The sequence below is a fragment of the Dendroctonus ponderosae genome, unplaced genomic scaffold (genome assembly GCF_020466585.1).
Source record: "Dendroctonus ponderosae isolate FM_Combo_2020 unplaced genomic scaffold, Dpon_F_20191213v2 Dpon_F_20191213_5, whole genome shotgun sequence".
In the NCBI taxonomy this organism is placed as follows: Eukaryota; Metazoa; Arthropoda; class Insecta; order Coleoptera; family Curculionidae; genus Dendroctonus; species Dendroctonus ponderosae.
Genome location: NW_026018715.1, coordinates 14423154 through 14445059, shown reverse-complemented (window position 1 = coordinate 14445059; position 21906 = coordinate 14423154). Strand labels below are relative to the sequence as shown.

The window sequence follows — 21906 nt, the reverse complement described above, 5'->3', positions numbered from 1 at the left end:
GTTAAATCCCATTATTTCTACATTCCAGAGTCTGTAGCGCCTAGAAAGTTCAGCGCAAAGCAGGTCGACGAAAAAATCCCCGAAACATTAGCAGAAAGCTGTTAGCAAAAAAAAACAGACGTGTTAAGGGTACACAACTCAGTTGTAACAATTGTCCAGCTGATTTTCACTCGACATTAAACGAGTGTAAACTCTGAAAACGACCATCACAATAATAACCAGAAACGCGGAAATTAAGGTAAACGTAGCTGAGAGTGGGCCAGTGCGGTCACGATGAGACTTCCAACCGAAAACTCGCAGAGTGCAGCTGGGCCACACCAAGTAGTTGAGGACAACTCAAGCTTATTGGCTGATTTGGGTAATAATGTGCTTAAACGTTGGGCGGAGTCAAAGGCCCGCCCCTTTAGCGGTTGCCGCCCCTTGAAGAATTCCCCTCTCGATAAGTGCTTTCAGTTATTTGGTCAGTTCTGTCCGACAACGTTGGGTATGTTGTGTTCGGTGGAAAAGCCAATTAATAAACAATAAATTGAATGGACGTGAACGACATGTGAGTGTGACAGGGCGGGATTGTTGCGGCCGCAGACGACGAACACTTATGCTCAGAAAACGGGCAGATAGTGAAATAATGACTATCCAAAACCTGGAGAGTGTCGGCAGCAAACGAGGCGCAACTATGCAAAATCTCAACAGTGACAATGTGACCAACGAACAGCCATTGACTAGCAAAAACGGGCACATCAGTTTTAGTGTAGCTTCTCTGTTAGCGGACACGCGGCACTCCAAGTCGTCGTCGCCCATTTCGCAGAGTTCCTCCACTCTAGCGCCCTCCAGTCCGAATCCCTCGTTCGATGAGGAGTTCGACTCGAACCAAGGCGACGATTCGATTGTGGACGTCGAAGACCTGCACCAAGACCAAAAATGCGCCGCACTCAAAGAGGAGGATGCGGCGCCGGACGCTGAAGCACCTCCAAGAGAGTTTGCAAAAGAGGCGATTTTGAATCATGCTCCAATTCGGCCGACTCCTTTTAGTGCGATGGCGGCCGTTTTGGCGGCCCAGCAGAATTGGTCGCATCAGAACATGATGAACCATTTTGGAGGCCCACCGCCGGTCTTTCAGGGATCAGGACCGTTTGGGCTTGGGGGAATGAATCCCGGTAAGAATCTTCTCCTTCTCATTCAATTGGCCGAGAGTTTCCAAATTTGTTGAACTCAATAGTTCGGCAAATTAGCATCAAACAACCAACTGTTCGGAAAAAACGGCCTGTTGTTGACTGCATAGGTACATCAAAGGCTAGCGACGTCCGCAGCATATGAGCGTGAAATCGCCTTGATTTTTCCTCAACCCGTTAAATTATTATATTGGTAAATTACATCCTTAAATTGAGCTATTAAAGGCGAGAACCGCGAAATTGCTGTTGATACTTTCATTGTTTTGCTAAGGGTTCCGAGCCGACTTTCATTTAGGTGTGAAGATAATAACGTTTTACGATGTCGCTTACGGCCACTTAAAATGTATTCTTTTAAGGACAGTTTGGTTTTTATGGCCTCAATTGCACATGGGCTTAATTTGTGTTTTTTCCTTCTGAAAGACGTTTCTAAATCTAAAATTGTAAACAGCGCAGCCCCATAATTTGCCGTGTTTCCTACTGCCCATTCGACGATAAAGTAGACCTTAATTGGTTTCGTCACGAAGCCCTAATAATTTTATCACGGGAGCCCTATAATTAACTACTCTCAAATTGAAACACCTAATAGCTCCGTTTCTTTCTCTAATCGACGAAGTGAACGAAGATAACACTAAGCTTATGCCGTTGCTGGACGAATAAATTAGTCGCTGGCCATTTGTAATAAATTTATTTTTATACCGAGGGTGGTTCAATGGTAAAATGGGAAATTAACAGTTTTTTAATACGGCGTTTTATAACAAATTTTGAAATTATGTAAATGACCTCATCTGCTGCACATCTGCTTGGTGCCAGTTGATTGGAAATGTTTTGATCAGCATCAAAGAGTAATAATCGAATAAGGTTGAACCTTGCTAAGCCTGAAATTCTAAACAATTTTTGCAAGGAAGCAGAGACTGCAACTGAAGCTAACATTTTTTTTTATGGACGCAAACAGTTTTTTAGAACCGCGGCAATCCTTTGAAGTTAAAAAACACCCATGCAAAATGTTGATTTTTTACCCAAAATTACAAAAGAGTGGAGTCAGATTTTTTCTAAAAATGTCAAATCTCTCAAAACGTCTCGAATTTTGCGTAATTTTCATCGCCCATTTGAAGCGGTTTTTGATCGATCACGATTTTTCTGCATTTTAGGAGCACCCAAACACTTTAAATATGCATTTTTAGGAGCTTTCTAGGTTGTTAGCAGTAAATTCAGATAATATCACATGTAGGTACGCAAAATTTTGATTTTTGACCTAAAGGGGTGAGGGCTAATTTTTTCGAAAATGCCCAAGCTTTCAAAATGTTTTGTATTTTACATAGTTTTCACCGGAAGGAAGTGAGGAGTGCAATGCGCTCATTGAAAAAACAGTAGGAACTTGAAAATTGAAATAATTGATATTTTTGGCCCATTTGAAGCTGTTTCTGATCACAATCTTTAACCAAACATTTTAACCTAAATATGCGTAGGTATAGGAGAGGTTCTTAGATCCGAAGTTATGCATCGAAATAAAAAAACACGCATGTGAAATTTTGATTTTTTTGCGAAAATGTCCATGTTCTCTAAAAATTTGAATTCTCTCAAAATGCCTCAAATTTTTTGTCACATTTATCCCTGAGACGTGGAGAATGCAATGAGATCATTGCAGTCACGCCAGAAGGTTCTTTTTTGGTTCATTTTAAGCAGTTTTTGAGCTGTCACTATTTTTAATCGACGATCTTTTCGTGGTGATTGGCCCAAACACTGTAAATATGCATGTTTAGGAGCGTCTTAGGTCTGAAGCAATCCACTAAAACTCAAGAAATACGCAGGTGAAATTTTGATTTTTGACCGGAAGTTTCATAAGGAAACATCGATTTTTTCGGAAAATATAAATTTCTCTCAAAATGTCTGGAATTTGCCACATTTTCATCACAAAGAAGCGAGGAATGCAAAGTTTCCATTGAAATACACACTGGACGCTTCACATTTTAATTAATTGACATTTTTGGCCCAATTGAAGCTGTTTTTGTGGGCCACGATTTTTCATCGTCGATTATTTTCTTATACTACAGTCAAACAGCCTAAATATGCATTTTTCGAAGCTTCTTGGGTTGTTAGCATTAAATTCAGCGCAAAAACACGCATGTGAAATTTCGAATTTGGCGGAAAATTTCATGAGTTGAGGGTTGATTTTTTCGAAAACTATTCAAGGTCTCAAAATGTTTTGAATCTTACATGGTTTTTACCCGAAGGAAGTGAGGAGTGCAATGCGCTCATTGAAAAACATACTAGGAACTTAAAATTTTCAGTACTTAATTGGAATTTTTGGTCCATTTGAAGCCATAATATTTTTCTTATTATAGACTCAAACACTCTAAATATGCATATAGAAGAGCTTTTTACATCCGACACTATGCATTGAGCACGCATGTTAAATTTTCAAATTTATACAAAATACCTACCTAAGAGAGGAAAGCTGATTTTTTCGAAAAATTTTAATTCTCTCAAAATGCCTCTAATTCGAAAAATATAAAGAGATGAAAACATCGCGAATTTTACGTTATTTTCAGCTTCAGTGGCGAAATAATTGAGATTTTTGGCCTATTTCGAGCTATTTTCGATTCGCCATCTTTAACTGTATTCTGAACTTGTTATATGAGCAAAGTATAGGAAAGTTTGTTAGCTCCAAAGCAATGTAATGCGCTCAAAAAACACGTGAGTAAAATTTCGATTTTTGACCTAAAATTTCCTCAACGGTGATGGTCGATTTTTTTCCAAAAGTAGGTATAAAATCTCCCAAATTGTTGCCAACTCTAAAGCATTTTCACCTTCAGCAGGCGAGGAGTGCGAGACACTCTGAAAACTCTCAAAACGCACTGGAAGCTAAAATTGGTCCAATTTTTGCATCGTCAAGTTCACCTCAAATTGTTTAAAAAATGGAAAAAGGAGAGCAGCTTCTTGTCTTTGGCTCGTACTTAAAACCCTCGCCAGCACAAAACGAACTCGATGGCACAAACATTGCAATTCAAATTCTTTTTTGACGCGGCAGGTAAATATGATTATCCGGAAAAATACTTGGCTGTAGTATAAAAATGGCTGTCATTAGTCGGTTCTCGATGACTAACGAAAATTAAATCTAAATAATCGGCTTTTAGTTCTTAACGGACAAAACGATCCGTCGGCGTCACAAAAGAAGATTTAATAAAGTTATTAACGAGATAATAACGTGGTAGCGCCACCCAAATAAAATCCAATTAAATTCTGCCATATACGAGGGTCGAGGTAGTAGTCCAGTCGGATTGGGGTCTGTTGAATTGAATAGTCAAACTTTGTTGAACAAATATTGGAACTAAAATTGTTTTCCCAGAAACAATTTGTTAATCATAAATAATGATGAGAGAACGTTTTAATGCGATCCGGCACATCAATGGGCTATTAATCGTCTCGTCGACTACACATAATTATTCACAATTCCAAGAGTCTGTTTTTATCGATAACTAGTGTTTTATACGCTGGCAGTCAATTTAACAAATAAGAGATATTTTATTATACATTTCCAACTTTGTACCGCAAGTGCTAAACGGGGATAACGTTGCTATAAAATAGATGGAACGTTGAGATAATTTAGCGTTATTAGCCGTTAGCTGGATGTCCGATAAATTTGCAGCGTTTTATAAAGGTTATACGTTCGCAGAGATAAAGGTGATTACGTGTTATTTATTTATTTACTTATTGAAAAAGTCCGGGGAATGCTAAACGGGCAGCCGCAGAGAAAGACGCTGCTTTATTATTTTAATTTGTTGCCATACCCGATGGCTTTCCATTCGGTTCTCCTAATAAAGATAATTGGCTTGTGTATTGCTTTGATGATTTACCGCTCAATGGCTTTCTTACCAGGCCCATTTCATTTGGAATGTCTACACTCTTTCAACCACTGCGGTGGTCAATTCAATTAGCGTCTTAATTTGCTCGATCTAATTAAATGCGGGCGATTTCCAAAAATCCCAGCATTATTTCCATATCGCTGATTGCAAATTAGCGAAACATAAATGCCACTAAACAAATGCTTGAAAGTAAACACGTTGCATGCTAGATCCCTACTTTCGTATATCAAGCACAGTTCACCTGTTTTATATTTAGAAATCGCAGTCTACCATGCAAAGCAGCGTTTTTCCTCTTTTGTTTTGGATCTAACCTAACATAAATACATGCGTTTCCGGCGATTTGGCCTTTATTTATAGCTTGTAGCTGTCAAAGTTCACGTCAAAATATGGTAAAGCCCTCTTAATCATTTGCTGGTAGCGTCGGCTTATTAATGGGCCATTAGGTTGAAGTAGACAGCGTTTGAAAAAATGCAGAGAATGCGGGGAGAGAGCGACGTCTAAATATAGATTGGGGGAAGTGAGTAATATGTATCTACTCACTGTACTCAATTGCTTGATTGGGTGGTTCATTTGAAGCTGGAAAAAGCCGTTTAACCGATAGTTAAACCTGAACTCAATTCTCCCATTGCCCAATTAGCACAGGGAAACACACATTTAATAACCCCTAATTAGAATTGTAGATTTCACTTTAACAAGCTCCGTTTTCGGGTATAATTAATAATAATTTAATTTTTATGTCGTAATCAGCTCGCTCCCCGAATTATGCGCGCTCATTAATTAACATTTTTCTGTATTTCATTATCGGTCTGCTGCTCTTGTTCGGTTTTATTCAGTTCCGTTTACCACCGTCGGGCTAATTAGTTTTTGATTGTTCTTCTTATTCGTTTTTGGTCGGCTAATCGTTTTTAACTGCTTTATTTTCCGTTTCATCGCCGTTTCCCCAACCGACCGTACCAACAATCACTTGTAGATTTACCCAGATTTATTCACATTTACTACAACACTGATTAAGTTAATTAAGTTGGGCAAATTACAGGGCAATTCGCCTATAAAATAGGATAAAATGTGTGAAATTGGTTTTTTAAACATCTGGCAACAAACGGTCTAATTATTTCCGGTGGTCCAGGTTAAACGTCTTTAATTTTAATACCTGAAAGAGCAGCAAGCGAGCGAAGTTTTTCTATTATCGTCAGCAACGTTTCACCTGGACCTCCCTGTATAGTTTTTTTCTATCATTTAGCTGCGACTTTTCGGGGCTTGGGAAGTTAAAGGTCGTATGTTGCATAGATTTTCTGGTTATTGAAAGCACCGGTAAATAGAAGAGTGAAAAAAGCCAAAAGAAAAGATGGCCACATGAGATTAATCTAGCTCTTTGTGACTGAACATGAAACTCCCAGAAGTTTCCCATTAAAATTTTTGCAAAACAGCGAATTTTTGCTTTGGAGTTATATTAAAGGCCGCATTGAGGGGTTTTTGATTTTGCCTTAGCGAATTTTTCAAAAATCGGTGTTGTCCAACCGCTTCGAGTTAATATCCGCAAAAATTCTTGAAACTCCCAGAAATTTCCTATTACAGTGTGTTTTCCACACTGAAAGGTGCGCAGCTTCTCTTTCGAGCGATACTGTGGGCCCGATTGTGGTATTTTTGGCTTTTTCTTGTAAAATTTTTGAGAAATTTGTGTTTTCCAACGGCAAATCGCCTCGCCTTTGTAACTGAAAAAATCCTAGAAACTGACAGAAATTTACTATAAAAGTGTGTTTTTCCTCACTCAAAGTAGCGGGTTCTCGTTTTCGAGAGATGTTATGAGCAGGATTCAGGGATTTTCGTTTCTTTCTTGGCGAATTTTTTAAAAACTCACGTTTCCCATGGGCCATTGACTAGCCTTAGTACTTGAAAAATCCTAGAAACTTCCAGATATTGCCTATAAAAGTGAGTTTTTCCTCACTTAAAGCTGCGTACTTTCTGTTTCGAGAGATATTATGGAAAGTCTTGCAGATTCTTCGTTTTTCCTTGGCAATTGTTTTAATAATCCGGGTTTACCTATGGCGAATGGCCTCCTCTTCGTAACTCAACAATTCCTGGAAACTCTAGAAGTCCGTTTTCCATACTTTTCTGAGTGCACTTTCGAACGATATTATGAGCCCGATTGTGGCATTTTTGGCTTTTTCTTGTAACATTTTTGAGAAATTCGTGTTTTCCAACGGCTAATTGCCTCGCCTTCGTACCAAACTGAAWAAATCSKRGAAACTCCCAGAAATTTTCTATTGTAGTGTGTTTTGCCTCACTTAAASCAGCGGGTTTTYGCTTGCGAGCGATGTTATGGGCAGGATTCAGGGATTTTTTGCGTTTTTCTTAGCGAATTTTTGAAAAACTCGTGTTTCCCATGTGCCATTGACCAGCCTTGGTACCTGAAAAATCCTGAAAACTTCCAGATGTTGCCTAAAAACTAAGTTTTTCCTCAGTTAAAGCTGCATACTTTCTCTTTCGAGAGATATTATGGAAAGTATTGCAGATTCTTTGTTTTTCCTTGGCAATTTTTTTAATAATCCGGGTTTACCTACGGCGGATCGCCTTTTCTTCGTAACTCAAAAATTCATGGAAACTTCCACTGAACTTTTTTCCGTTTTTCCACACTTTTCTGAGCGCACTTTCGAACGATGTTATGAGCTCGATTGTGGCATTTTTGCATTTTTCTTGTGAAATTAAAAAAAAATCGTGTTTTTCAACGGCCAATCGCCTCGCTTTCGTAACTGAAAAATCCTAGGCACTCCCCGGAATTTACTATAAAAGTGTGTTTTTCCTCTCTCAAGGTAGCGGATTCTCGCTTTCGAGAGATGTAATGGGCAGGATTCAGAGATTTTTGTTTTTTTCTTAGCAAATTTTTCCATATATTGCCTACAAAAGTGAGTTTTCCACACTTAAAGCTGCGTACTTTCTCTTTCGAGAGATATTATGAAAAGTCTTGGAGATTCTTCGTTTTTCCTTGGCAATTTTTTTAATAATCCGGGTTTACCTACGGCGAATCGCCTTATCTTCGTAACAGAAAAATTTCTGGAGGAAAAAAATTCAATGAGAGTCATTGAAGTGCGTTTTTCCACACTTTTCTGACCGCATTTTCGAACGATATTATGAGCCCGATTGTGGCATTTTTGGTGTGTTTTTCAACAGCCAATCGCCTTTGCCTTCGTAACTGAAAAAAATCCCAGAAATTTACTATAAAAGTGTGTTTTTCCTCACTCAAAGTAGCGGATTCTGGCTTTCGAGTGATGTTATGGGCAGTATTCAGGGATTTTTGCTTTTTTCTTAGCGAATTTTTGAAAAACTCGTGTTGCTCAACGACCAATCGCTTCGATTTAGTAGTCATCTAAAAAAACCTTGATAAATATCCTCCTATTAAAGTGAGGTGTTCGTTATTTGAAGCCGCAGATTTTCTCTTTCGAGTGATATTCTATGCAGGCTTGAGAAATTTTTGGTTTTTCCCGAACAATTTTTTTAAAAACTCGTCTATCTATATTAACGGCCAATCGCTTCGCCTTAGCAACTGAAGACCCCCAGCAAATTCCTATTCAAGTGAGTTTTTCTTCACTTAAAGCAGTCAATTTTCTCTTCGGGATGATGTTAAGGGCCGCATTCAGAAACTTTTGGTTTGTCCTTGACAAATTTTTGAAAAATTCGTGTTTACCAGTGTTGGGTTTAGCAAGAGGCGACAAACGTAAATGTTCTAAAGTGAAACAAGTTTTGGAGACAATGGAGGCTCCATTACCCGAAGTTTCACCTCTTGCCCATAAAGAAACAGAGACTTTCGAAAGCTTCCTATCTGCTCAAGTTGATGAAGAGCAGGATCTGCAGGGTTTGTCTCAAAAGCTGCTTCACTAGAGGAGCTAAATAGCAACAACATCCACTTGGTAGTAAACGCTAGTTTTTCTTTTCTGGTAATTGTTGGGGAATTCGCGTAATCTGCAGCCAGCTTGAGCAGATGTCGGAGCCGAACAAATAATCCAGCAGATAATTTTATTGCAAAATGGTCGAGCCCGTTCTTGAAGCCGAAGAAAGAAGAAAAAACGCCGGAGTACATTAAAATAACTCGGGAAATTAATTCGCTGGACATTAGGAAATTCCAAATCGGAAAATTACCCGATCGAGAGTGGTATAAAACTACTATTATCTAATGGGCCGGCATCACAAAAATGGAGTAAAACATGCCTGGTTGGAGAGGCGATTCGCGCTGTTGTACAGTTAGTTATCAATCGATAGTCGGCCATTCTCAGAAGTTCAATTTGAGGCGGGTTTCTCGAAAGCGATTACGTTTAATTGATTAGAAGTAACCCGACTGCGCCTCCATCTACAGAGCGTGCAAAAAATCGAAACGATCTTCCGCCATTGCACAATCCGCTGCCGATAGATTACAGGCAGCAAATAGCTGGGTGTTGTATAATAGAGCAATGTCCGGTTTTATTGGGCAAATGGGTGGTACTCTTGGCTGGAGACGGTTAATTAAGTCCAACTTTTTTCCCCAGCAGCGATTATGCCTAAATGTGGCAGGCACTCACTAAGGCAGGACAAGTGCCTGGAAGTCCACGTTTTTTTCTATTGGGAAACCACTTTTACAGCCTTAAGAGGAGCAAGAGCATGTAAAACCCTCAAATGGCACTGAGCTAGAAGCCCCGAAATATTCACAGACGGTTGGGAGCGTCTAAAGACGAGTCACTTTCTGTCTGCCCATGATAAATAGTTATTAATCCTCTTGAATTTTCTTAGGCAATAAATACCCAGTAATGATCGTTTAGGTGGCTGCTTGACTTCCGACACCCAAATTATGTGCTGCCGCCACTCAATGTGTACACACGTCGAGATATGTGTGATCATTTTTTACTCGTTTTCAATGTTGTCGTTTTTTTCCGCTCTTTATTGGACTGGGACAGATGTTCTGGGATGTCTTGAATAATCGCCCATTAGTTTATCGCTGCTTATAGCGACAGTTTAACTCGATTTATTCCACGTTTTATTTTTCCCGTGCACTTTTGGTTTATATTTGGCCGCCGGCCGATGCAATAAAGACTAAATGGTTGGGGAAAGAGGGCATGTTAATTGTCCGGGCTAGAAGCGATTAAAGGCGAATAAATATTCCGCATTTCTGCCTATTTTCAGTGTCTTATTTATGCGTCTGCAAACGTTGAATCGGCAGGCGGCGGAATAAACGCGAAATTGACACCTGCAGCGATTTTTTTTTGGTTTAGTCATGGTCTGGACTGGCCAAGATTGGCTTAAGCAAATTGTTGGCTGTTTTAGCATGAACGTGGAACACGGGGTTGTGTTGGAGGCGGTTTCCGGTTTCCACATCTAATTTTGGCTGGTCTCTAACCGGGAAAAAGGTGGATGCGATTTGGGGCTTTCAACGTAAAAGTGTCTATATGTGAGCAACGGGTCGAAATTTCCGATTAGTCGTTGGGTCCTTTTCGCTGGCTTGAAGCAAGAGCTGTGTTTTACTTCCTGGGTTTTATCAGAAATTCCTAATCTGTAGAGAAATAGAGGCCAAATTCGGAAAAGGCGCAAGTTCAACGGCGCGTTTGTCTCAGAAAGGGTCGAAACAATTAGAGGTGGCATGCAAAAATTCTATAGGACTTCAAGGTTTGCTTTCTGTCAAGAGAAAAACTCATGTTCCCCGTGGGAAATCGACTAGCCTTAGTACCTGTAAAATCCTGGAAACTTCTAGAAATTGCCCTTAAAAATGAGTTTTTTCTCACTTAAAGCCGCGTAGGTACTTTTTTTTTCGAGAGATATCATGGAAAGTTTTGGAGATTCTTCGTTTTTCCTTGGCAATTTTTTTAGTAATTCGGTATCCAACGGCCAATATTCGTAACTCAAAAATTCCTGGAAACTCCCATTGAAGTGCGTTTTTCAACACTTTTATTAGCGCGATTGTGGCATTTTTGGCTTTTTCTTGTGAAATTTTTAAGAAATTTGTGTTTTCCAATGGCCAATCGCCTCGCGTTCGTAACTGAAAAAATCCTGGAAACTCKAACAAATTTACTGTAAAAGYGTGTTTTTCCTCACTCAAAGTAGCGGATTMTCGCTTTCGAGTGATGWTATGAGCACGATTCACGGATTTTWGTTTTGTTCTTGGCGAATTTTTGAAMAACTCGTGTTTTCCATGGGCCATCGACTAGCCTTRGTACCTGAAAAACCCTGGAAACTTCCAGATACKGCCTATAAAAGTGAGTTTTTCCTCACTTAAAGCTGCATATTTTCTCTTGTGAGAAATAATATGGAAAGTCTTGGAGATTTTTCGTTTTTCCTTGGCAATTTTTTTAATAATTCGTGTTTACCAACGGTCAATCGCCTCATCTTCGTAACTCAAAAATTCATGGAAACTCCCACTGAAGTGCGTTTTTCCACACTTTTCTGAGCGCATTTTCGAACGATATTATGAGCCTGATTGTGGCATTTTTGGCTTTTTCTTGTGAAATTTTTAAGAAATTTTTGTTTTCCAATGGCCTATCGCCTAGGCTTCGTAACGGAAAAAATCCTGGAAACTCGAACAAATTTACTGTAAAAGTGTGTTTTTCGTCACTCAAAGTAGCGGATTTTCGCTTTCGAGTGATATTATCAGCATGATTCAGGGATTTTGTTTTGTTCTTGGCGAATTTTTGAAAAACTCGTGCTTCCCATGGGCCATCGACTAGCCTTAGTACCTGAAAAGTCCTGAAAACTTCCAGAAATTGTCTATAAAAGTGAGTTTTTCTTCACTTAAAGCCGCGTACAGTCTTTTCCGAGAGATATTATGGAAAGTCTTGGAGATTCTTTGTTTTTTCTTGGCAAATTTTTGAATAATCCGTGTTTCAAACGGCAAATCGCCTCATCTTGAAGTGCGTTTTTTCACACTGAAAGCAGCGCATTTCCTCTAGAGGTGGCATCCAGAAATTCTATAGGACTTCAAGGTTTGCTTTTTGGCAAGAGGGCCGAAGCAAAAAAACATTTAAATCGATAAGTACTTTTGTGATGATTTATTGATTTTGGGGATATTTTGGTTTATATCTCAGAAACTGTGAAAAGTGTGCGAAAAGAGTCACTAGAACAGTTTCGATAGAGCGTCTCTCAAACGGTCGTTTTCTTAGTCGATTTTATTGGAAATTTTCAACCTCCAAAAGGCTAGAAGGGGCTTCCCTTCTAGCCTTCATCTTTCTCCCAAATGCCCGAACTTTCACATTTGGAAGAATATGTTTGAAACATACAATTGCAGCAAAGACCTAAAAGAACGTAATGTTTACCAATTATAAGTTGAAATAAACGATATTCAAAAATTTTAGTTCACACTTTGACTGAGACCCAGGAAAGATAAGAATATAATAACAAATACAGTAAATAAGTAAGAAAGTGAATTAAAAAAAAATGTTGGCAGAGATGTAATAAACTCACAACACAAAGGATTTAAATGAAATCCTAGTGTTTTGGGCTTAATCTCGACAAATCCGCCTAAATTCCCTCATTTGAAGGGATTTGAAAAAAGCATCAAATGCGCTTGGGCTAATGAAGCAATTAGAGAAAACAGAGTGACAGCAGTTGATTCGTCTCTAATCAGATAAACAGTTGTTGACTCCCGAAAAATCGCGCAATTAAAAACCGTCATTATACATCCGAACTGCTCCGAATACTCGGCCCTCTAATTACCCGATCCGGTTAAATAGGATTCGAGTTAATAATTAATTAGCGCGAGTTTTAATTAAGCAAGCAATTAAACTCTAATTAGCTAGAAAACAGTAGCTTATTTATACACGGGTTTTCTGAATGCCCATTAGCTGTGCGTCCAATCTTCCTTCGGCATCAAATGGGTGGCTGGACAAATTTTTCCGAAAAATTAAATACCGTGAATGGCCTGAACTGTTTCGGGTGAGTTATCAGAAACTCAACTTGGCCGTTTTTGACAAATTATTAACGCGAACTGGCCAGTGAGGTGCAAATCAACGACAAACTGCAAATGGCAAGTTGTGTTGCCAAGCGAATATATTTGAATAAAGCAATAATCTACCTTTCAAATCAGCCACTAACCCCGGTCTATATAAATTCGACCAATTACGGTCTTATCGAGAGGAAATCCATCAAAATCCGAAACAATGGAGCAACGACATGCAAAGCCTGACGGATCTAAATTCAATTCAAAGATTTGACTCGAGTAAGCTTTGACAGGAGTCGCTTTTGTTTCGGTGATTCACGACAAGCCAGCTAGATTTATGTTTTCGGAATCCTGCCGAATACGTTATTTCGCATAATTTCATGACAAGTTATTGGCATACAATTTCGGATTGATGGGCATCTCTGCATTAGTTTGATTACTTTTTTGCATGCGCAGCTGATTGCTGTCTCGCTCGGGGCCTAGAAAAACTAAGTTATGCCGTTGATTTGTCGTCTCATTTGTCAATTGCTGATGTATTAGAGACAATTTCATGTTTACGGCTTATCAAATGCAACTTTTTGTCGGGCATTTGCATTCAAACCGTGAATACCGGCGACTTTTACCGTCAGCCGCATGAAAACGACGGTTTTCATACGTACCGAATTCATCAATAATGGATTTGAAGAAATAATTACCGCCTTAATTATCCAGGTGCTTGTTTTTGGCATCTCGGCGATAATTTATCCTCTCCAATTTGGTGTAATTGGTGTCTTTGAGGTCGATACGGATGGTGGAATGTCTAAAACCGGGAGCTCGTTCGATTTAATTGAACTAATCTCCCGGATCATTCGGAATACATTAATTAACACATTCGCATTTGAATAAAAGGTACATTAAAAGATTGAAAAGTCAGGTAGTTAAATGGGCTGTGGATGAACTCTTCTATGCAGGGCCGGGCAGGGCCGGAGCACTTTTTGTGTTTCGGGTGGTTTCATCTTGAGCAAAAGCCCCAAGTTGAATGCCCGAGAACTTTGGCTCCAAGTGGTCGAAGTCTGGGAAACCCAGCAATTTGTTTGTGAGGGTGAAGAGAGGTTTAAGAGGAGTTGGACTCCGAAAGATTGAAAGAAACAATCAATCCTTCCCTGCAAAGGTATTTTTTCGGTTGAAACTCGCTGATAAAGAAACGTCCACCGATATTTGTCTTGGATGATTACGGCTCGTTACGCAGATACGGTTGAATCGGCCTGTTAATTCCTTACTAATTTTCTTATTTGTTTATGGATTTTTTATGGGACTACTCACTTACGTGGAAAAGCCGTTAAACTGGAGATTATAAAAAGCGTCTTATAAAGTTGCGTGTTTGTGGGCAATTTATTTTTATTATACACTCGGGGCCCAGCAGCTCTATTACAGTGCGAGAGTGCTGTTGAATATTTAATATTAACACTGATACGCTTCACTTTGGATGGTTTTCCATTGCCATTGCAGCCATTAGCTCTGTCTTGTGAATGTCGCAAACGGATAGGAACATTTAAATGTTTCCCAGTGAAACAACATACAGCCGGACATAATTGCTGATGAACCCATATGTCATTCCAGCGCCATAAATAAACAAAACAAGACCATAATTAGCGACATCCGATATAATGAGCTTCTTATAAGCCATTTCAACTTGCGGAAATTGCGCTGTAGGGGCAATTTGTTGGCAATGAGTCGAGCACAGCTCATAAACGCTTGAACTTTGTGGCAATTATGAATGGAGCCTGCACAGCATAACACATTTTGGATCGATAGGAATTAATGATTCAGCAATCATTCAATTAGAGCCGATGAATTAAGCTGCTAATTAGTCACACTGATTTGTTTAAATCGGCAAATTTGTTAAACAGGTTTGCGTTCATTGTTGCAGTCGATTCGAATGGAGAAGCCCCGAAGCTGAAATGCAACCTGCGGAAACACAAACCCAACAGGAAACCGCGCACACCATTTACCACTCAACAACTTCTGGCGCTGGAGAAGAAATTTCGGGATAAGCAATACTTGAGTATTGCTGAAAGAGCCGAGTTTTCCAGCTCTTTGCGTCTAACGGAAACACAGGTAGGTAACATAGAGGGTTAATCACTTGGGGGTTTTCTTGATTGAACTGTGTTACTTTTTGTTAAAACGAATTTGTCTTCAATAAATTGATTACTTAGGTCTGGCTGAAGAGTCCTTCCAATTTTCTTCTAAGGGCTCTTCTTTGAGCAACTTTCTTCAAAAGCATTTTTGAGCGTGAGATTTTCTTGAAACAGTTTTTTAATTTTTTACAGCCACTCGTTCTTTTAATTATCTGCTCAATTTTCCCCAAGTTGCTGATATTTTCAAGGGTTCACATTGCAACCATTGCAAACTGGCCTACAGGTTCGGAAAAGCTCTACATTTGGCAACCCAGCTTGCATGTTCAATTCTTCCTAAGAATGAGTTTCCCACTACTTTTCCTAAAAATTTGCTCCATAACCCGATGCGACGTCGCCGCTTATATTAAAAAGTTGTAGGTGCAACTTCGATGTTCTGAATTGTGATTTTCCGCCGTTTTTAAGGGATTATATGCATTGAAATGCCCCCTTTGATTAGTCAATTTATTATCCTTCTAAGCAGTTTCTCTTGTCTTTTGCCATTTCAATTTGTTTCAGTTTAATTCTCATTAATTTGTTCCTCACATTACTTATGTGTCGTGTTGGGTTTGGTATATGTTGCAAACAATTTTCTTTCACTTTTTGGCGTTTCTATTTAAGTAATCCAATTTTGTTCACAATTTTTTTTGGCTTCCAAACACAAGAATTTTATCGGTATTTCACTCTTGAAAGATGTAGCGAAAAAGCTAAAATATCCTTTGTCCATTTAAGATATTTAAGCTTGTTTTCTAAGCCTAGAATTTCGATCAGTAATGGTCGACCAGTCAAGGGTTTTTCAGGCCTTGTTTGTCTAATTTTTGTTCGTTTAATCGTTAGTTTGCTCTATTTGCTTTACCAATGTTTGGCACTCTTGCAGCTGCTGAGTAAGCCAATATTTTCTTTTTATATTTGTCACATTTGCACCATCTTCGTGAGGGTACAAACTGATACTTTAGTGTTTTATCGCCTTGCCCATACTTAATATTCCAGAGTGAAATTATGCCATAAATCCTTGATTAATGTACACGCTTTATTGCAAAGTAAGTCTTGTTTGATTTGAGACAGTTGGATTGGTCATTGGACTCATGGGAAATTGATTATTTCGGATTAACTCTTCCTATGAGCGAAAGCGGTTTCTAACATTTAAATCATATTAATTATTTATTTTGAAGCCGAAGTAGAGTATTTTTTGTATGTATTTCGTTGCACAAAGTCCAATCTAGAATGGGAAGAACCCGCTCAGTTCTTCCGCAGAACTGAGCGGGTTCTGATGAGAACAGTGTAAGCGTTCAAGCAAACCACTTCTGAAGATGCAAGCCACTCGTGCTTGCGAAACGTCAGGAAGAAATTCTACCGAACGACGGCCTAAAAACCCGAAAAACCCATTAGCTTCAAGGAATGGCCTCAAATGTCTATCTCTTCTGTTAATTTCATTTGATTGGTGATTTTCGAAAGTTGTTTTTTGCGAAGTTTTTTGGGGCATTTTCCATAGCAAACGGTGCTTGTGCAAATAGCCAGATGAGATGAGAAATTTAAGTTTAAAAGTACTTTCATCGGTTTGCCACAAAGGTTTGAAAAAACGACTCAGAAGGTTTTCTGCATTCCAAATGTCGCAAATGTTTAGTTCTGACTGATGGTTTTTAGTAAAAATTGCGCACGTTTTCAAAATTAGGCCAAATTTGCTAGGAAAAAATACCACTAACCGACGAAAAATCAGCCTTAGGTAAAAAAGGGCCATCAGGATCAATAGAGGAAAAAACGTTTGAGAATCAGTAGAAAATTTGGAAAAATTTTCGTAGATTCTTAGTGATGTTTGTTGGTGTTGCAGGTGAAAATCTGGTTTCAAAATCGGCGCGCCAAAGCGAAGCGACTGCAAGAAGCCGAACTTGAAAAGCTGAAAATGGCATCGCTGTCTCGACACCCCCATCCCCTGTACCCTCATCCGGCCCTGCAGGGCTATTTTGCAGCAGGAGCGCACCCTTTGGCCTCGTTGCTAGGAGGGCGACCGCCCATGCCGCCCCTTGGGCTCTTGGCTCAGCCGCCCCCGCCGCCTGCGCCTCATTTGCCGTCACAACTTGGCACAGTGCGAACACCCAGTCCTCACATGTCCCTCTAAAAAGTGCCTCCCGTGTGTTTGAGGTACATTTTTCAGGGCAGGTTAAGAGTCGCTGCTAACACACATGTACACTATGGAAGGACGAGGTTTTATTTTTTCCGTGTCGGCTTAATAGTCGGCTTGTCGCTTCGGAGCGACAGTGAATTAAATTGGCAAAAAGACGTACATTCAAAGCGAACAGTCAAACAGAAATAATTACATGACACATGTGCTTAACTTAATTTTAAACAAGCTTTTAACCCCGCTAAGAGCAATCTAATAAATCTTTGGCGCGCAGAAAATAAACGCAGGAAAACACCGGCTAACTTTACAGCCAATTAAAAAAGCCTTAAATTATAATTACCGAACATCACGTGGCAGTTTATAGAGAAATGAAGTACTTGCTTTGCGAAATTAATGAGCATAAAGATCTATAAAGTATTTTTAATGGTCTAGTAAATGAAGCCTCTATCTTTAGTTACAGGTGCAGATTGTCCATTCTTCACACCTCGCCACTTTTGCTTGCTTCATCTCTTTCCCAATTTTTCGGGTTCTTCCGCCGTCTGATTCAATCATGCAATTGCAGCCCAATTGGGCTGGAATTTCAACAAATACTGGAAAATCGGGGACGATTAAGAGATGCGTCGTTCGTGATCTTTGCTCACAACGTGCGAAAATAATGCACCTTTTTTACATAATGTCCTTTGCGGACAACCGGCTGAATAATTAACACAATTGATAGCGGCGGCGCTTTCAATCGACACTCTTTTACCATCCAGCATTTCTTCGATATCCCCTAATTAATTTAAGAAAAATAGCACGACTGATAGGCGATGACCTCCGGCCGTTTGCCACATACAATGTGATCTTTACACTCGTAATAATTAATATTTGACACCAACGACACGAGAAATATTAATTTAATTGCTCTGTTTTGCATGTTAAGGAGTCCAATCTCGTTCCCTATTTGGAGCATTAATAATATTCGCTGTTTGATAGCACTTTGCTCCGGTTGTTTGTGGGTATTCCACCTGCGTGATGGAAACCAGCCTACGATCTTGGTGACCTTTGCAAACTAAATGGCCAAATGAAGCTCATTAGACTCTTTGTCGGCATCCAATTGGCCAAATGATAACCCGATGTTTTTGCAGTTTGGCAATCTGATTGGACTATATGCAAAATAATAAATATCCCCGTTGCGAACCGACTGGACCCGGCAGCATTATTTATATCGTGTATGGATACATTAAAATTGTAATTAAAAATAATTTATTTTAATGGTGTTACTAAATTTAAATGTGACACACTGATAGCCCATTAATTGTCGAGTGTTTTGTGCTCGCTCCAAAGACAAATTAACTATTTTTCTTATCGGCGTAAATGATGTGCGCTTATCGAGACGAAACGTCTAGGAGCAAGGTCATGTTATTGATGGTGTTACATTTAGAACCTTCACCCATTAGTTTTTAATTAGTCACGTTTCCCCAAAAGATTGAATAATAACAGTCGGTTATCCGTTGAAGGGCCTTTTGGCGCCACAGTTTCCTTCACTGGTGTGTCGCTTTGTCTGTGCGTCTCTTTTCTTAGTCTTTATTTTCCTTTTCCTTAGTTGTTTTTGCCTGCATCCTCCTTCCATTCCGTACATGTTCACAAACACTTCGTGCATTTATTGCAAGATTATCTACTGTAAATAATGATACAATTGCCAACTGCCTGCAACAGGCCGCAGGAACTTTGTAGGGCATTTGGGTGTAAATAGTCTGTAAAATATGTAAAAACCGACGATATTTGTATTTTAATTAGAGACTAGTTGTAGGCGAGAGCGAAGCGAAATAGAGCAATTGTGCAAATTGAATTATTTATTGTGTAAAATGATGCAGCTGTTTGTTAAGAATCGCCTTAGAAGAATAGGTTTGCATAGTGATGATTGATTATATTGAATAAGGCGTGAATTGGTTGTTTGATTTCCCCAAATATCGCCGGCTTCAAGCCGCTCTTGTGGATACTTGAGCTTCAATTAGTAAACCAGTTAACGACCGGTTATTTTCGGTTGGCTCATTCATCGGTCTAAATTTCGAGTGGCTCTCGTGTTTCTTTTTCAAAGTCATTCACTAATGCGCCAAGTCATTCAAAAGCTCTTTCCTGTTACCTGTTTAAATTTGCCTGTGGCTTTTTTGATGTTTAAATTTGTAAATGGGGCAGGTCGAGGAGGAGCTGAACACTACGCAATTTTTGCTCAAGCTTAGTCGAGTTTAAGCCCCATGAAAGTTCACTTTTTTCTGTTCAATTGCAAGCAGCTGTTGCCTTCTAGCTGAGCAGAATGTCCTCAACCTGGTTGGTAAGTTGGCGATTATTAAAGACTCCAGTCAAAAAGTATCTGGTTAAATGTCTTGTAGCGACAGCATGTAAATTTGACCCCGGGCATGTAGAAAAACCCACTATACGCATGCCTGGACATTATCGTTTGGCCCCCTGCCGGGTTCATAACGACCGCAAAACTAATATAGCAATTACGGCCCTAGTGGGATAAGCGACCCTCGCAGTTTAGCCGGCGGCCGATAACTGCTTTTCTCCTTTGCTTTAAGTCGATTTCGGCTCAACAATGTCATTGTCGGCACCCCATATTAAATTGCCCTGAGATTACGCGTCCGGATTTTAATAGAACACACAAAAAACTTCATTAAATGCTCCAGTTTAATTAATTTTTTCGTCTTTTACTTCAGTTTGAAAAAGCGATTAGAGAGGAGACTTAAAGACCGTAAGGGAAAGTCAGTAAGCTGAACAAATTGCCGCCGTTTGTTGCTTAAACTTTGTTGACGAGTGTTATTTTGAAATGGTGCCATGTTTGATTGGCAGCCTACCGGAATATTTAAGCATTTGACAAGAAAACTTCGATCGTTGCTTCAAGTTATGAAAGTTTTGAATATTAAAAAGCACTCTATGAAATTTTTTGATGGAAATGCAAATCGGCAACGGTGTTTTTTGCCATTAACAGATAGTTAGCTTTTGGCAAGGTTAACAAGAATTTGCCAAATTGTGACTTGGATTGAAGCTTCTTTCGTAAAATGTACCCCATTATGGAAAATGCCCCAGCAGCACAGCAGAGGAGCAAAAACTTAGCAACAACGGGACGTTTGGGTTCAGGAGTTGAGGCACCAAGAGTTGTGCGGGTTCCAAACCAAGAAAGGGCACAGAAATTGGAGCTAATTAAAGCAATACTCTTCCCCAGGCGGTTAATTAACTGAATACGAGATGCTGCTATTAAGAAGGTGATTGCAGGGGCACAAACATGTTTGGAGTAAAACGGGCGGAACTTCGAATCGCAAATTTTCAAATTGTTTGGATTTATCGATCGGCGTTTAACGTCTGTGTTGTTTGTTTTGTGCTACAGATTGCGTTCAATTTGTAATCCGAAACCGAGCGGTTCGAACGCCAAATCGCCAAAATTAATAACCCTTTGGCGTAATGGAGAAAATCCCTTTATTGGACAGCATTGGCGATATTTGGTAGGAAATTCGTGCCGCTAAAAATCTAATAAATATCGCATTTCCAATATCCGGTCGGGCGGAATTTTTCCGGAAGTCTGAGCGCCGGCAAGCGGTTTTCGGATTACGACTCTCTCCACCAACAGTGCCAAATACGTAATTTTATCGGAAATGTTTTTCCGAAATTTCTGTTCGCTTAAGGCATTATTTCTGGTCGATCGATTCGAGGGGAAACCGGCCGAAATAACTGCGCTAGTTTTTTGGCAAAATTTAGGTTTTGAGTGAGTTTTTCGTTACAAAATGAAAGTCAATTTACCCATTGGATTGGACAAGTTAGTCCGCATCGCCAATCTCCCGGCAACAGCAGAAGAGGGAGAGAAGCAGAATGAGGAGAATGGTAATTGTGAACGATCCCCGGTCTGTGTAACAGTTTAATTTGCACATTAGCTCCCGACAGAGAAAGGAGAATTAATTAACGCTATTATCGCCTATCATCTGTTTTAATTGCCTGGCAAGGGCGCCATGTTGTTTTTACTAGAAATTAAAATGGCCGCCCCCCCTAACAATGGTGTAGTGATTATATAGAGGCATAATCTGAATACGGGAATGGTAAATTGCCCGAGAGATAACAAGGCCAACTTACACGATGAGAGACGAAATTCGCCGTTTTGCTACATTTATTTCATATTATTTGTTAATGTACGGGGAAGTTGCTGCCGCTTTGTGTTAGGTGTGTCGACATGTTTTTGTCCCTGCCAAATGGGCACGCTAATGAAGATTCATTTTGATGTCGTCTCGCGAATTAGTTTTCTCTTTTACGGTCTATTTCATCGTTTTATGCGGAATTACACAATTTCATCCTTTACATCCTCTAATGCCTTCTCCGGATATTACGACTCGTCCATTTAAACCTGAAAATCATCAGTAGATTTATACTTAAAAAACGCCAGTCTAGGGGAGACAAATCGGGGAAACCGACCGGTCGTTCTAAGGCCAGTTTTTTAACCTTTGTTGCTGAAGTTGTTGAGAAATTTTTGCGTCTTTTGGAAAACTAGAAAAATTTAGGAGCGAACGATCGACTTGAAACTACATGAAAAGCTTCCAAACATACACATAAATCTTGTCCAGGTTCACCCTCTAATGCCATCTAGGGATATCACGACCCATCCATTTAAAAACACCAAAATCATCAGTACCAGATTTATTCTTAAAAAATTTCAGTCCAGTGGAGATAAATCCGGAGAGCCGAC

The 21906-nt window shown here is 39.5% G+C and overlaps 1 protein-coding gene across 1 annotated transcript; it reads left to right on the top strand.

Moving 5' to 3' along the window:
- The first annotated feature begins 442 nt into the window (after positions 1-442).
- Positions 443-19123, top strand: LOC109542091 (muscle segmentation homeobox). Its single transcript, XM_019911149.2, has 3 exons — positions 443-1154; positions 14833-15020; positions 16905-19123. The coding sequence occupies exons 1-3, from the start codon at positions 596-598 to the stop codon at positions 17190-17192; spliced, it is 1035 nt and encodes a 344-aa protein (XP_019766708.1). The 5' UTR covers positions 443-595; the 3' UTR covers positions 17193-19123.
- Positions 19124-21906: the final 2783 nt, after the last annotated feature.